General features: G+C 37.4%; 2 protein-coding genes across 8 annotated transcripts in view; one reads left to right on the forward strand and one right to left on the reverse strand.

Annotated features, from left to right (window-relative positions):
- The window catches only part of Pigb (phosphatidylinositol glycan anchor biosynthesis class B), a 61828-nt gene that overhangs the window by 32160 nt on the left and 14972 nt on the right, over positions 1 to 14696 (forward strand). For 3 of the 4 annotated variants that reach the window (XM_074065992.1, XM_074065996.1, XM_074065994.1), the window contains one exon: positions 1013 to 5855. The exons of the other annotated variant lie outside the window; for it this stretch is intronic. The gene's annotated coding sequence lies outside the window, so the exon portion shown is untranslated. Of the gene's footprint in view, positions 1 to 1012; positions 5856 to 14696 lie in introns of those variants that run through there. 4 annotated transcript variants of the gene reach the window in all.
- Ccpg1 (cell cycle progression 1) overlaps positions 1 to 14696 on the reverse strand; it is a 47844-nt gene that overhangs the window by 12741 nt on the left and 20407 nt on the right. For 3 of the 4 annotated variants that reach the window (XM_074065990.1, XM_020159692.2, XM_074065989.1), the window contains exons 5-7: positions 12912 to 13113; positions 5618 to 5869; positions 1190 to 1311 (exon numbers count right to left, since the gene is read on the reverse strand). In XM_074065990.1, the coding sequence (XP_073922091.1) occupies positions 1190 to 1311; positions 5618 to 5869; positions 12912 to 13113 (576 nt within the window). The remainder of the gene's footprint in view (positions 1 to 1189; positions 1312 to 5617; positions 5870 to 12911; positions 13114 to 14696) is intronic. The other variant, XM_074065991.1, reaches the window with a different exon arrangement.

The following is a 14696-nucleotide window of genomic DNA, read 5'->3' on the forward strand; positions in this document are numbered from 1 at the left end:
ACTACCTGTTTGAGAGAAAACAAGTTTCAGCTACCAAATAGCAGAGGACCATTGAACAGAAGAGAGTGACACATTATAATCTATCTTTCTTTGCTTGTTTTGTGGGAATGGGGTTTGAACTCAGGGCTTTGTGCTTGTAAAGCAAGTGCTCTACTGCTTGAGCCACATCTCCAGTAGGTAGCAGAGCAATCCTCATCTGGTACAAATGATCTTGGAATTAATTTGTGTTCTGGGGCAGGTCTTCAAAGAGCTCCAGCATCTGAATCACACACACCTAACAGCTGCAAAAAAGAAATCTGAAAAACTCACTCTCTAGAGATTTATGTCTCCTAAAAGCCAAAGTCATTCTATAGAATCAGAAACCAAGGTGATGATGAACAAAATGGCATCTTCTCATATACCTAGGGAAAATGTGTTTTTGTTTTGGTGTGTTGTTTTTATAAGACAGGCTTCTCACTATGTAACCCAGGCTAGCCTAGAATTCACAATCCTCCCTCCTCCATCCTGCCTCAGTCTCCTTCCCAAGTGCTGGGATTACAAGGCTGCCTCACCAGGCTAACAGATTGGCTCAACTGGTATAGCATCCACCTAGCAAGTGTGAGGCCCTGCGTTCAAATCCTAGTGCCACAAAAAAAAAAAAGAGTACACCACCATGCCCAGCTTGGAAACTGCATTTTTGACAATTTCAAAAATAAAATCCTTAAAAGACACAATTTGGATGTAAAATAGGATTCCATTGTTCCAAGAAATATAATTATAATCCTGTTAAGGACACAAATATAAATTGTGGGGAGACTTTGGAGGAAAAAAAAGCTACAGCTTATTTTTATGCCCTGCTTTTAAATCATCTGCAATTCCTTTACCCCTTCACCCTTCCTAGGAAAGAAATGGGTAAGAAACCAGATAGATACTTAAAATCAATTTAAGCTTTGCTAGCCTTGCCAAAGTTGTATAACCTTTCTGAACCACTTTTCCACCTATATAATAAAATTAATATTTGCTTAATTCACAGGTAGTCATGAGAAACAAGAGATACATGATGCATTCCATGATGGTGACTATGATATAGCAAGTACTCAGTAAACAATTGTCAACATTACTGATTTACTCATCATCATTACACTTGTATCTATCTAAATAACACAACTACTGGTAATAGTTAATTTTAGTATTTGCTAGTGGTACGCACCTTAGAATCTATAAAGGATTCTTGTTCCCGTTGACACAGAGAAAGATAATCCTTCATATCATTCAATTCATCTTCATGTATCTTTTTGACTAACTGTTGACGCTTCTGAATCTGAATTGTGCCTAAAATGAAAAATTGTTATTATAGGTATAAACATTATGATCACCAACAATTAAAAACATATAAAACATTTAATCTATATGCAACTACTTAATCTGGATAAAATAACTGATTTCTGTTAAAAAATTCTTATAATATATAAACAAAGACTATGCATGTGAAAGCTCACAGTGTCATTTATCAAATGATAGTGGATGTTAACTGTAATACAAACCAGGCCAAGAGCAGGTTAATTTATGTTTTAATTTATTTAGCACACACATAGAAACATTTAAGCAGTTCACTATCCTTTTGATTAAAATAAACAAGCTAGCCTATATTACTCTAACAAACAAACAAAAATTATGAAATGTTCTTGTCTTACTATAAATTGCAGTAATTCAGCTTTATTGTTTTAAGGTGATCTTTGAAGTATATAATGTGTTTGAAACTTGCCCTTTACACAGAAAAATTAACAATCCATGGTGTTTTTTCCCACAGGATATTTTTCAATATGGATAAATAAAAATATCTTTTCTTTGTGGTCCTGGGTTTGAACTCAGGGTCTACCACTTGAGCCACTCTGCCAGCCCTTAAAAAGGTCTTTCTTAATAATTTACCTATAGGATACTGCACAAGCCTACAAAGTACAGCATAGCTGGCTAACTATGAGTACCCCCACCCATTCCCAAAGCCAAATCTTTTTTAAGAATTCTGCAATGGCACTGAAGGTGAGTTGTAAACCCTTGCCTCGCATTTTTGCAAGACCCTTGGTTCACTATTCAGCAGCCCACACCAAAAAAAAAAATTCCGCAATGGTTAAATCTGTACTGGAGTACCACCATCTCTTATTCTAGCAGATAGAGAAGATTCCTTTATTTTCACCTTAAAATCAAACCGGTATTTTGACAAGACATGCTGTTCACATACTGCTACATGCTTCATGCACAAGAAAAAACCCCACTAGATCAAAAAATAGGGCAAAATGCACCGTGCAACCTTTCATCTATTGAGTGAGAGTACCAGGATGTATATATACCACAGAATTTTAAAACAAAAGAATGTGATGACAGCTTACTATTTTTTCCTCTAATTGCTACAAAAATTATTTTCTTAGTTTCTGCAATAAATCTTAAACACTAAAAAAGAAAACTTCTGTTGACCTACAAACAACTGTTAGGTTTTAAAATTACTCAAAAGAAACTGAGATTTCTTAAAATGTTGAAAATAACTGTCTGTAATTTTTACATATACATTATATTGATAATTCTTATCTATAACTCCCAGAGTAACAGAAAACCTCTAGTGTTCTATTTTCAATCATGCTAATCAGGCAATTCCTTTGCCTGTTGGGAAATAACCTATGTGAGATGAATGTGAGACACTATTACATGGCATGTGGTTGATGTTTTCAAGTAGCCTTTTTCAACCTCACTAAGTAATCATTGGGGTTTTTCCCCTGCATCTTCAACTACGTACCTATGAGTGTTACCACCCAAGGCACAATCTTTGGCCTAAAGTCATGTCTACAAACACTACCTCATCTTGCACATAAACCCACTGTCAGATTTTGCTGCCATTCCGGGTAAGACTTCTCAGCTATGGATACACATATACCCTCCTCTTATAAGGTGGGGCACCTTAATGGGAAAGGGGGATTCATACTTCAAAACCTACCCTAAACCACTCTACAATAAATTTAAGTAAAAACCATCCAACCTATGCTTATCATCCATTTACTTTAATACCTGGCAAAACTCTTCCCCAGGAGCCCCAACTCCAAAGGGATGGAGCTAGCAGTTCCTAGAATTTAATAAACTACCAATAACCCAAGTATCCAGGCTCAAAGTCCTATCTCATTACTATATAGACCTACTTCATACACTTCATTATCCATGTTTCTTATACTTTGAAAAGCCTAATATGAACACAGGAAAATATTTTATTAATTTTAATTACTAAAGTAAATTTTTTTATTAGTAAACAAAATCCTGTGTAACAAAGTAACAATTTCTTGCTTTTGAAAGATTTTTTTTTTTTTTTAAGCTTTCTGGTTTCTTTGGTGGTAATGGGTTTGAACTTGGGGTCTCATGCTTGCTAGGCAGATGTTCTGCCACTTAAGCCATATTCCAGCCCTAAACTAAACTTTCCACAAAATATCCAAAGGTCATGCAGTTGGTAAGATTTTAATACAATCAACAGTACACATCATTATCCGACCTTTACTTTTAGTAAGAAAAAAGATTAAGGCCTTCTCCTTTGTTACCTTCATGTTTACCTGTAGAGGGAAAAAAAAAATCACTCAAAAATATATTGGTACATTTGGTCTAGGTAGTCAGTGAAGTTAACTGTGCATTTCAAATAAAATTTTATTACACTAAACATCAAGGGAGGATACAAGCTATAGTTCCTCAGTATTAAATTCAAGCGGGAATCTATCAGGAGTCTAAATACTTAATATAAAGTTAAACACAAGAAACAACACATTTTTCTAACTTGACTTTAAACAAGTACTGATTATCCTCATTAAGTTTATTCTAACATTAAACTATGTTAAATAGTATCTTGTCCACACCAGCATAAGGTACTTGCAACTCTTCAATCTTTGCATAACAAACACGTTGTGGGAAAGAACTAGCAAAACATAAAGTCCAGATTATGCAGACAAAAAATATCTAAAAATAGTTTGTGTAAGAGTTACCAAGATTTGTGGAGTTAAGATCTAAGACATTTCTTTTTAAAGTGTATTCCCCCAAGGTCCATATAAGGAATCTGAATGCTCAGTTCTCTAATACTTGTCTTTGTACAAAAATATACCTTAAATAAAAGACTCAACAGTGACACTCCTAAATGAAAAATAACACCACATGGCAAAATTCCTATTTAAAGGCTTTGAATTAAATTCCTATTTAAAGGCTTTGAATTAATAAAATAATCAACATACATAAACACTATCAAGCATAATTAACACAAAAATGTAAGGCTAAAGTACAAGATGAAAAATTACCAATTGCAAGAATGAAGGTCAAAAAATGATGACACCTGCATTAAACCTCAAAGTAGAAATAATGAGCACGAGCTATTGGGACATTTCAAATATAACTATTTTCACTGGGATTTAAAGATTCTGTAATACCAAATCAGCCTCATGGTGAGCACTTCAGAATTTTCTTTTTTCAAGACAGTTCTTGCAAAATAACCAGACTAGATTCAAATGTGAGATCCTCCTGCCTCAGCCTGTTAAGTAATTACAAGTGTACACCTCCATACCCAGAGTCAGATTTTTTTAATCTTCCAATCGTTTTACTTAAGAAAGAAAAGCAGTGCTAGAAGTGTGGCTCAAGTGGTAGAGTGCTTGCCTAGCAAGTATAAGACCCTAAGTTCAAAACCACTTAAGTGTTAATAATCCTTATTTGCATTATTTGGGAGGCTGAGGAGGATTGAGGGGTTCAGGACCAATCTTGGCTATATAGCAAGACTTTTTCAAATGAAAACAAAAACCAAGATAGTAGAGCAGCATGCCTGCCTAGCAAGCATAAGACCCTGAGTTCAAAATCCCCCCCAAAAAGGGACCTTTTTTTTTTTAATTTGACACAGGGTCTACCTATGAATTCCTGCAAACAAACCTCCTTCAAACTCCTGAGTAGATGTGATTTCTAGTACAAACCACTGTGCCCAGCTCTTAACATTTTTTTTGGCAGTATTGAGGTTTGAACTCAGGGCTTTTGCACTGCTAGGCAGGCATTCCACTGCTTGAGTGATGCCTTCAGCCTTTTTTGCTGTGGTTATTTTTGACATAGGGCCTCCCTCTAAGTCAGTCTGGCCTGGATCATAATCCTCATATTTAGGCTTCTCACATAAAAGCTGGGATGAAAGGTACACCCCACAATAACCAGCTTTTTCCACTGAGATGTGGTCTTGCAAAGCTTTTGCCCAGGCTAGCCTGGAATTGAGCAATTCTTTTGAACTCAGCCCCCTATGAACCCTGCTAGCTCTTGCATTTCTTAATAACTACTGCCTTTTGTGAGATAAGCAGCACTGTCTATAGCTACACCACCATGAACGTGCCAAATCTCGTCAGATAAGCAGTACTATCTCCAAATGAGAAAACTGAGATTCACACCAGGTTGCAAGGTGATGCAGAATTCTATGATTGGGCTGGGGATATGGCTCAAATGGTAGAGCTCTTGCCTAGAAAACTCAAGGCCATGTGTTCAAACTCCAGTACCTCAAAAAAAAAAAGTAATCCAGAATCCCATGATTCCTCACCCTTAGTAAGTGCTCTATACTATGGATCAGTTTAGGTACAACACATTTTCAAATACTTACCATAGAAATGTCCAAATCCCATGCTGATAGCAATCACCAAAGCAAGTATAACACACTTATTGAGACCACTACTGAACTGGCGTTTACTCAACTCCTTAGAAGGTTCGTTTTCTTGTTCAGCAAGTACCCGTTCCTCGGATTCCGAAGTAGAAACTGTCTTCTTCCTACCACGGCGTCGTCTATAGGCAGGACTGGGCTGATTACAAGTTTCATCACTACTTGATTCATCATCCTTAGGCTGGGATGGAAAAACTATTTTAAAAGGAAAAATGTCAGTACTTAGGTATTAAAAAGTTTAGAAAAGCTTTCCCAGTAAATATAATTTAAAACAATCAATGCCAACCCTACATGCCTTTTAACATGAGACAGCCCAAAATAGAAGCAACACAAACAAAAACAGAAGTTTTTAATGTATCAACATAAAGCAGAAAAATAAAAGACCTCTAATGTAATACAAGAAGAACATGTTACACATATTACTCTATGATTTGAGAGTTTACTTTTCTGGATTTTTAGTTAGCCGCCATACCCTATACTGTATATTTATAGAACAACGTTCATTACCATAATTCCATCTCTATCAGAGGCATAAACAAGTACTATTTCTGGAAGAAAAAAATCCTTTATCTCATTCAATTTCAAATACACATAATTTAAACTTCATGGCTTAAGGAATACAGGAAGGTATACAAGCACTTTCTGTGACTTGCAACATGTAACATATCCCAAAAACTTCTGTAGGTGTATGAATCTGGCCCCTCCTTTGATTTCCAATCCTATCAGTCCATGATCAAGATTCAAAGCACTATAGGTTACTATAGGTTTCCAGAAGTCAGATGAGCCCTTCCCTTCGACTGCCACTCTTACTAGAAGGTTATTAATTTTACCCTCTAGTAAATATGTCAGCATGAGGAAGTGACACAACAGCTATCTTCGATATTAAGGCCTAGTATGGTGCTGCTCCTTTATGAAAATAATAAAGAACAACAAATTGGGCGGGGGGAGGGGTTGCACACAAAACATCAAGTCCTGGAAACATCAACTTCAGTTTTTTCCAAATGCACATTTTCTTAAAATACTCCGTATTTCAACAAACTAAATGATACAGAAGATAGATCACTCAATAACCTCCATAGGCCTGTAAGATAAGCACTAAAAACAAGGATAAAATACGAATCTGAATTTAATACAAAGCTCCAAAACAAGCACTCATGCCCCAAAGAAGCAAAACAACATATCAGAAGACAGGATATCCATGCCACAGGAAAGCTGATGATTTAGTTCACTTTTACAGGACAACACACACAAAGATAAAAGTCACTACTGGATGAATGAATAGCCTAACATTTAGTGATACAGATGCCCTGAGAGATCTTTGGTTATAACCCTTTTGCCCATGATGTCTATCTGGTTATCTTGATAGATAACCAAGATGCCGTCGCCTCAAGTGTGAGGTTACATTTCTTGGACAAAGAGAAAAAAGGAAGACTTAAACAAAGCATTACATAATATGAAGCCATTCATGATCACAGCTGGAGTATTGAAGTCAGACTTCCTGACATAGAATTTCAATAAGCAAATATAACAATCTGTCAAACTTCCTTAAATAAATTTTCACCTCTTCATTATATACTGTAACAAACTAGCCTACCCAATATTAATATACTCATGTCTTCAATGCTTCCATCTCTTTTAACCTATACATACAAGGGCAGGAATATTTTAATTCTTAAGCTCCTTTTAAAGCATAATTTTGTCCACAGTCCAAGATGCAAGCAATGCAAATGCATGCAATAAGCTTAGCCAGCTTTCACAATACAAAATCTACTTTGAACACCTGTTTAGAGTAGCACAGCTAACAGAACCTGAAAGCACTCAGTAATAGTAAATGTGACTAGGCACATTCAGCTCTTGAGAAGCTGATGAGATTTAGTCACACCACCTTGGAAAGCCAGTTGGCTAGGAACATGGTGTTTCAGCTGGTCATCCCAGCCCCTTATGCATTCAGGAATCTTCCACAGCTTCTCCCACCACCTTTCTTTTGTGAATAAACAGGAAAAAAGATGCATAAAGCTTTATTATAAATAATAAAAAGGAAAAAGTAATTTTGTTTTATTACTAACATTACTATCTGTGCTACATTAAAATCTAATAATCATGTCTTTTTAAAAACATATGCAATACAAACGTCTCTATAGCAACTAATTTCGCTTTTTTGGGAGGAGAGGTTGTTCATATGAAAGTAGACAGTATTCTTAAATGAGCAAAAAGTATGTTACTGTTACAATCTAATTCAGAAAAAATACATGAAGTTGAAATCCTATAAGGATGAAGAAAAGGAATGAAAAAAAAAAAAAAAAGCAATGGGTACATGAATTAACAAACCAAGGGAGAGGGAGAGCCAAAGGTAAGGAAAAAAGAACAGAAACTCTTGGCAACTGACAATATATAGTTGCACTACATCTCAGTCAACAATGATCACTGATGACAGAGGTTCTATGCAACTGCACTGTCTACTGAATAGCACTCTTACGTTGCATGTGTGCACTCTATGATGAACATACAATGATGGAATCACCTAATGATGCATTTCTTATACCGTATCATGTAGCTGAACAGTCCATAGCTTATAAAGCATTTTCAGCACAGATCCAAATGTTTTATCTTTTGTTCTTAACATTTTGTGTATTGGAACAATTGTGTTGGGAAGACTAACAACAGGTAAAAATGCACTTAAAATATTCCTGTTAACTAAGGCTGAAAACTTCAAGTCTTGGGCTGGTGGAGTGGCTCAAGAGGCAAAGCATTTGCCTAGCAAGTGTGAGACACTGAGTTCAAATCCCAGTACTGTCAATAAATAAATAAATTCTCAAGTCTTTCAGAAAGAAAATAAATATTTGAAGACAGGCTTAGCCTGGCACCAATGGCTCTCACCTGTAATCCTGAGATTAGGAGGATCATGGTTCAAGGCCAGCATGGGCAAGTAAGTTCAAGAGACTCCCATCTCCAAAATAACCAGAGCAAAATGGACTACAGCAGTAGAGTACCTGCTTTTGCAAGTGCCAAGTCCTGAGTTCAAACCCCAATCTCACCAAAAGAAAAAAAAAAAAAGGAAAATAGACTTAGCAGTGTCCAAATTCCTGAAAAAATTTAAGTGTATAGCTGGGCACTAGTGGCTCACGTCTATAATCCTAGCTACTCAGGAGGCAGAAAGCAGGAGGATCACAGTTCAAAGCCAGCAAGGCAAACAGTTTACAAGATCCTATCTCAAAAAACCCTATCACAAAAAATTGGGCTGGTGGAGTGGCTCAAAGTGAAGGCCCTTAGTTAAAGCCCCAGTACTGCAAAAAAAAAAAAAAAAAAAAAAATTTAAGTGTATAGCCTCTTTCACGTTCTCTATGTAACTTTGACCCCTTCTGCCATACTGCTGATTCTGACTATTTATTGTTATTATTTTTCAGACAGGGTTGCACCATATAGGCCAGGCTGACCTCAACTTGTGACCTTCCTACCTCAGCCTTCTGAGAGCTGGGATTACAAACATGCACCACTATTCCCAGCTTGCTTTGATTATTTTAGCCTATGTGTATTCTTAAGTTAAACCAGAGGGATAAAATAAGACGGGTGGGGAGAAACTATTTCAATATAGCAGGCATCCTAAAGTTCAAAAAATACTAAAATTTGAGTAGCCAAGCATGGTGGCATATGCCTGTATTCCCAGTGATTCCGGGCCAGCCTGGACTACATAGTGAAAAAAATTATTTTTTTAAATTTAAGTCTGATTACCTGTGGTACTCTAAAGTCCATTATATTAACCCTTTGAAATTATGTATGTAGTCAGCACTCTGTATCTATGGATAAAAATATTCGGGGAAAAAAATTTCATCTGTACTGAACATGTCCACATGTACAGAATTCTTTTTCTTGTCAGTCCAGATGCCCTCTAACCACTAGCAGTATCACATGAGTATTTAATAGCTGAAGAGCTGGGCACCAGTGGTTCACGCCTGCAATCCTATCTCCTTGGGAGGCTGATCAGGAGGATTTCACTTTGAGGTCTGCCGAAGCAAGTATTTCACAAGATTCCCATCTCCAAAATAACCAGCAAAATGAACTGAAGGTGTGGCTCCAGCCATAGAGCTACAGCTTTGCAAGCACAGAGCCCTGGGTTAAAACCAACGTCCCAAAAGAAAAAAAAAAAAATTGAATAAAATGTTGTCAAGTTCTCCAGATACTCTAAAAATAACTCATCATCAAATGAGATAGCCAAGAAACTGAAAAGCAAAAAAATGAGGTAGCCAAGAAACTATACTTGACATTTTATTGCCTTTACCTGGAATAACAGAAATTCCATTGTCTAATTCTGGATGCCAAATGTAAATATTTTAAAAATGGGCTATAAATCCATAATTCTCCAGATGGAGCTAAATTCCAGCTAATTTTTTAGATCATTAATAGTGGAAGATTGAAGTATTATATCTAATAGCAGGAGAATGCTAATAAGTTTGCTTATAATAGTGTAAGTTTTATATTACAGAAAAAGTGAAAGGAAATTCTTATTGAAGTCTTTGAGATCCACTCAGTTATTAGTTATTTAACAAATATTATGTGCCTACCAAGTATAAAACAGAATTCAAGAAGCTGTCATAAAGCAGTGTCCCCAAAAACTACTTTTTGTTCTTTCATTTTATTACTTTATGACTTTAGTTTTTTGAGATGGGGCGTCTCTCTTTGTGGCTTAGGCTAGCCTTGAACTTGCAATTTTCCTGCCTTAGTCTCCTTGGTTGTTTCATCCATAATCTTCCGTTAAGTTATAACCGTAAGGATTAGTTACAGATCTGTGTCATGATATTCTGTAGGAACTTTACGTCCAAACATTTTATATCACCTTTATATACTCCTAAATCTGAGCTTAAGAGTTGTGGACTACTCAGGAGGCAGAAACCAGGAGGATCGCAGTTTGAAGCCAGCCAGGGCAGACAGTTCAAATAGTTTGTGAGACCACATCTTGCAAATACCCAACACAAAAATGGGTTGGTAGTGTGGCTCAAGTGGTAAAGTACCTGCCTAGCCAACTGGAAAGCCCTGAATTCAAACCCCAGTCCCACACACACACACAAAAAAACAGAATTGTGTAAATCCGGTGAGGTGGCATATGCCTATAAACCCAAAACTCACCACAGTTGTTCAACAATAGAACTCAGGCAAACCACAGTAGAAGTCAAGGATCTAAGACAAACTGGCTATTGAAATCGGGTACAGGGATACAAATGCTTGGATAGAATGGATAAAATATTGTGTCTGCACATTAAATAAGAGCGATTGTGATGTTTATACTACTAGGAGACCAGAGTCTCAGGTTGTCCCGTTTTCATTAGGATGGTCCTTGGACCCAGAAGGAATGTACTGCATGTTGGTTTGTTTCAGGATGCCAAGGTTTGGGGCAACAAATCCTGCCAGACACTATCACTACCAGAGGTCAGAGGTCCTGTGGGTCAGCCCCCAAAGACTGTTAGGCCATCTACTCTAGACATCAACTATACCTCATGTCTCACCAGACAAGGGGGACGAATGACAAATGTGGGAAATCTGACAGGATGCAGTGAAAGCCAGTCCTTCAACAGCCTCATAAACCAGTCCACACTCTTGGTGGGCAGAACCAATGTCTGGTGGTACTGCGGAGGACCTTTACTTGAGACTCTCCCAGGTAACTGGGCAGTCACCTGTGCTTTGGTGCAGTTGGCAATCCCTTTCATCCTAGCATTTTGTCCACAGCCCATGCCACATCTAGAAAAAGGAGAGACATAGACACTGTAGCCACCTGCAGAGGCTCCTTTGATCCCCATGTTTACATTGATACCATTGGAATTCCTAAGGGAGTGCCAACAATTCAAAGCCAGAAACCAAATTGCAGCAGGGTTTGAATCAGTACTCTTTTGGTGATCCACTACAAATAAAAATGTCAGTTGGATTAATTATATTTATTATAACCAATAAAGGTTTGTTAACTATACCAGGGATGCTATCAAAGGAATAGGAGAGCAATTGGGACCAACTAGCCAGATGGGTTGGGAGAACAGACTAGCATCAGACATGATGTTGGCCGAAAAGGGAGCAATTTGTGTAATGATTATAGAGTTTCGTGTTGCACTTATATACGAAATAATACAGACCCTGATGGAACTATTACTAAGGATTAACTACCCTATCTAACGAGCTAGCTGAAAATTCAGGTATAAATGACCCCTTCACTGATTTAATGGAAAAATGGTTTGGAAGATGAAAGGCCTGGATGACCTCGATCTTAACCTCCTTGATCATAGTGACTGAAGTTTTAATTTTAGTAGGATGCTGCATAATTCCTTGTGTCCGAGGACAAATACAGCAGTTAAATGAGACAGCCCTCACCAAACAATCACCCACGCCATACTAAAATCACTTGTTTCTATTAGAAATGCAGGAACACTAGAGCCAACAGCTTCTAAATGAGTTTGAAGAAAAGAATTTAAATTAAAAAGAAGGGGAAAATTGAAAGAAAAATGATCTTTTCTATCAAAGTATTTGTTACTCTCTTACATTACTTAAAAATTCCTCAGGGTGCCATCTTAGGTGACTTGCATATTTAAAAGGTCCCTGTTTCCTCCTCTGGATTCCTTTTCAACTCCATTGTCCGCCAAGCTGTAACCCATCCCCCAAGCCTTTTAGCCAATCAAGAGGGATTGTGAACCTTTGACCTGGACAAATCCTGAGTTAGGGGCAGGTACAACTGCGTCAGAGGTAGGAGGAGCCACGGCAGCCATTTTGTGCTTGCATGTTTGCCTAGCTAGAGTGAGCACATGCGTGCACCCTTTGATCAAAGTAAATTGCCTTGTCAAGATTTTCTGTTTCTGGTGTGTCTGTCTTTAGCACCAGAGACTATTAATTCCAACAACAGGAACAACTCTCTTATTCGGGGTGGTGGGGGGCAGAGAACCCACCCAGTAGATTTTACAAAACAAATTTCTTGTGGCACTGGTGTCTCACACCTATAATTCTAGTTACTAAGGAGGCAGAGATGAGGAGGATCAAGGTTTGAAGCCAGCCCCAGCAAGAGACCCTATTTTGGGAAAAAAAAAAAAAAAAAGGGCCAGTAGACAGGCTCAAGGTGTAGGCCCTGAATTCAAGCCCCAACAGCACAAAAAAAAAAATCTTGAGTTTTACTGAAACATATTCTAAAGTTGAATACTAGGGTTAGAAAGCTGTGGTCACAGAAGTCAGCAGGTCTCTTGTCAATGTATTATCTTTGCAGTCTTACCAGTTTCTGGCTGACAGAATGTGTACTGGCTGCTGGAGGAAGAGCCCATATTAAAGCCATCTGAGCTGTGTGCTTCTTTAACAAGAACAACTTCTTGACTTCCAATTTCTTCTAACTTAGGTGGCTCAAGGGTAACAATATCAGAATCATCACTAGCAGTTCCAAAATAGACATTATCTTCAGGTGATTTTGCTTCCTTTGCCTGAATGAGTCATAATTTTACAGACATTAAATTCAATAATTATATAAGAGTATACTTTCTGTACAGTTCAAAATGCATGGTACCAAGTACTATGGTATCTGAAATAAAATATACTACGGTAATCTAAAATAAAAGATACAATTTTGGACTGAAGGAATGGCTCAAGTTATACAGCACCTGCCTAACAAGCCTGAGGCCCAAAATTCAAGCCTCCGTACCACACACACAAAAAAAATTTCTCCCTACCCCCAACCCTCTCTTTTCAGTGCTAGAGACCAAACCCAGGGCTACATGCATGCTAGCAAGAGCTCTATCACTGTGCTACCTCCCAGTAGTAAAGGATTATGCAAAAGCAGGCTCATCTTTTCTTTTTAAGCGTGAAAACATCATCAAACCCCTTGACAACTTTCCCACAATTAGATGGGGCCACTGCTTTCTCTTACTGGACTGCGAAAGCTGAAAAGACCATTTCTGTTCCCCAGAGCTGGGGAGTGGCTCAAGTGGTAGACCTCTTGTCTAACAAGTGTGAGGCCCTGGATTCAAACCCCACTACCTCCAAAAAAAGAAAGTACAAACCATTTCTGTTCCCCAGTAACTACAGAAAAGAAAGAACTCATATTTTTCACCAGTTCCATGGGTTTATTTGAGCATAATTCTGCATTTAGGGAACCTGGAAAAGACTGATTTAACTTTTTTCTGGTTCAACAACTATGCCATGAACTATTGTCTGTATGTTGGAAATGAATCACCAATGGGATAATAGGGTAGGTGCCCTGTAGGTGATACATTCTAAGACCCATAATGGATGCTGGAAACCACGGATAATACCAAACCCTACATATACTATTTTCCCCTATATATACTAATACATACCTTTGATCAAGTTTAATTTATGAATTAGGCATGGTAAGAATTAACAATACTCAATAACAATATACAGTTCTAACAATGTACTGTAGTAAGTTATATGGATGTGGTATCTCTCTTGGAGGAGTCAAGACAACTACAGTTGACCACGGGTAACTAAAAAGGAGGAAAGCAACACCATGGATAGGGAGACGTCTGTATTAAGAGGTAAGACCTTTAGTTGATTAGGTCACGAGGGCTGTTCCCTCATGGCTACAATTAAGACCTTTATAAAACAGGCCTTTTCTTGCCTTCCTTTCCTTCTGCCATCTCAGAAAGTTGTTTGTCCCTTCTGGAAGATGTAGCACCAGGACACCATCTTGGAAGCAGAGAGTAGTTTTCATTTCACACCAAACTTGCTAGCGCCTTCATCTTAGACTTTCCAACCTCTAGAACTATGAGAAATAAATTCTCATTCTTTATAAGCCACCCAGTCTCAAGTATTTTGTTATACCACCACAAATGGACTAAGATAAGACCACCTTGCTATATCTAGCTTTATTTAAAAGTCAGTAAAACTCAACAAAATAAGAAAAAAATTAAAATAAAATTTCCAAAGGAAAATATTCAGTTGGTTATCAAACTTAAAAATTAACCTTTATTTTAGAGATGAACTTAGTGTAATTTTCAATATAATTCAAGAATGAAACCTATTTCCAAAGAAAATTGTATTATAG

Source organism: Castor canadensis, chromosome 2 (genome assembly GCF_047511655.1).
Source record: "Castor canadensis chromosome 2, mCasCan1.hap1v2, whole genome shotgun sequence".
NCBI classification, from domain to species: Eukaryota; Metazoa; Chordata; class Mammalia; order Rodentia; family Castoridae; genus Castor; species Castor canadensis.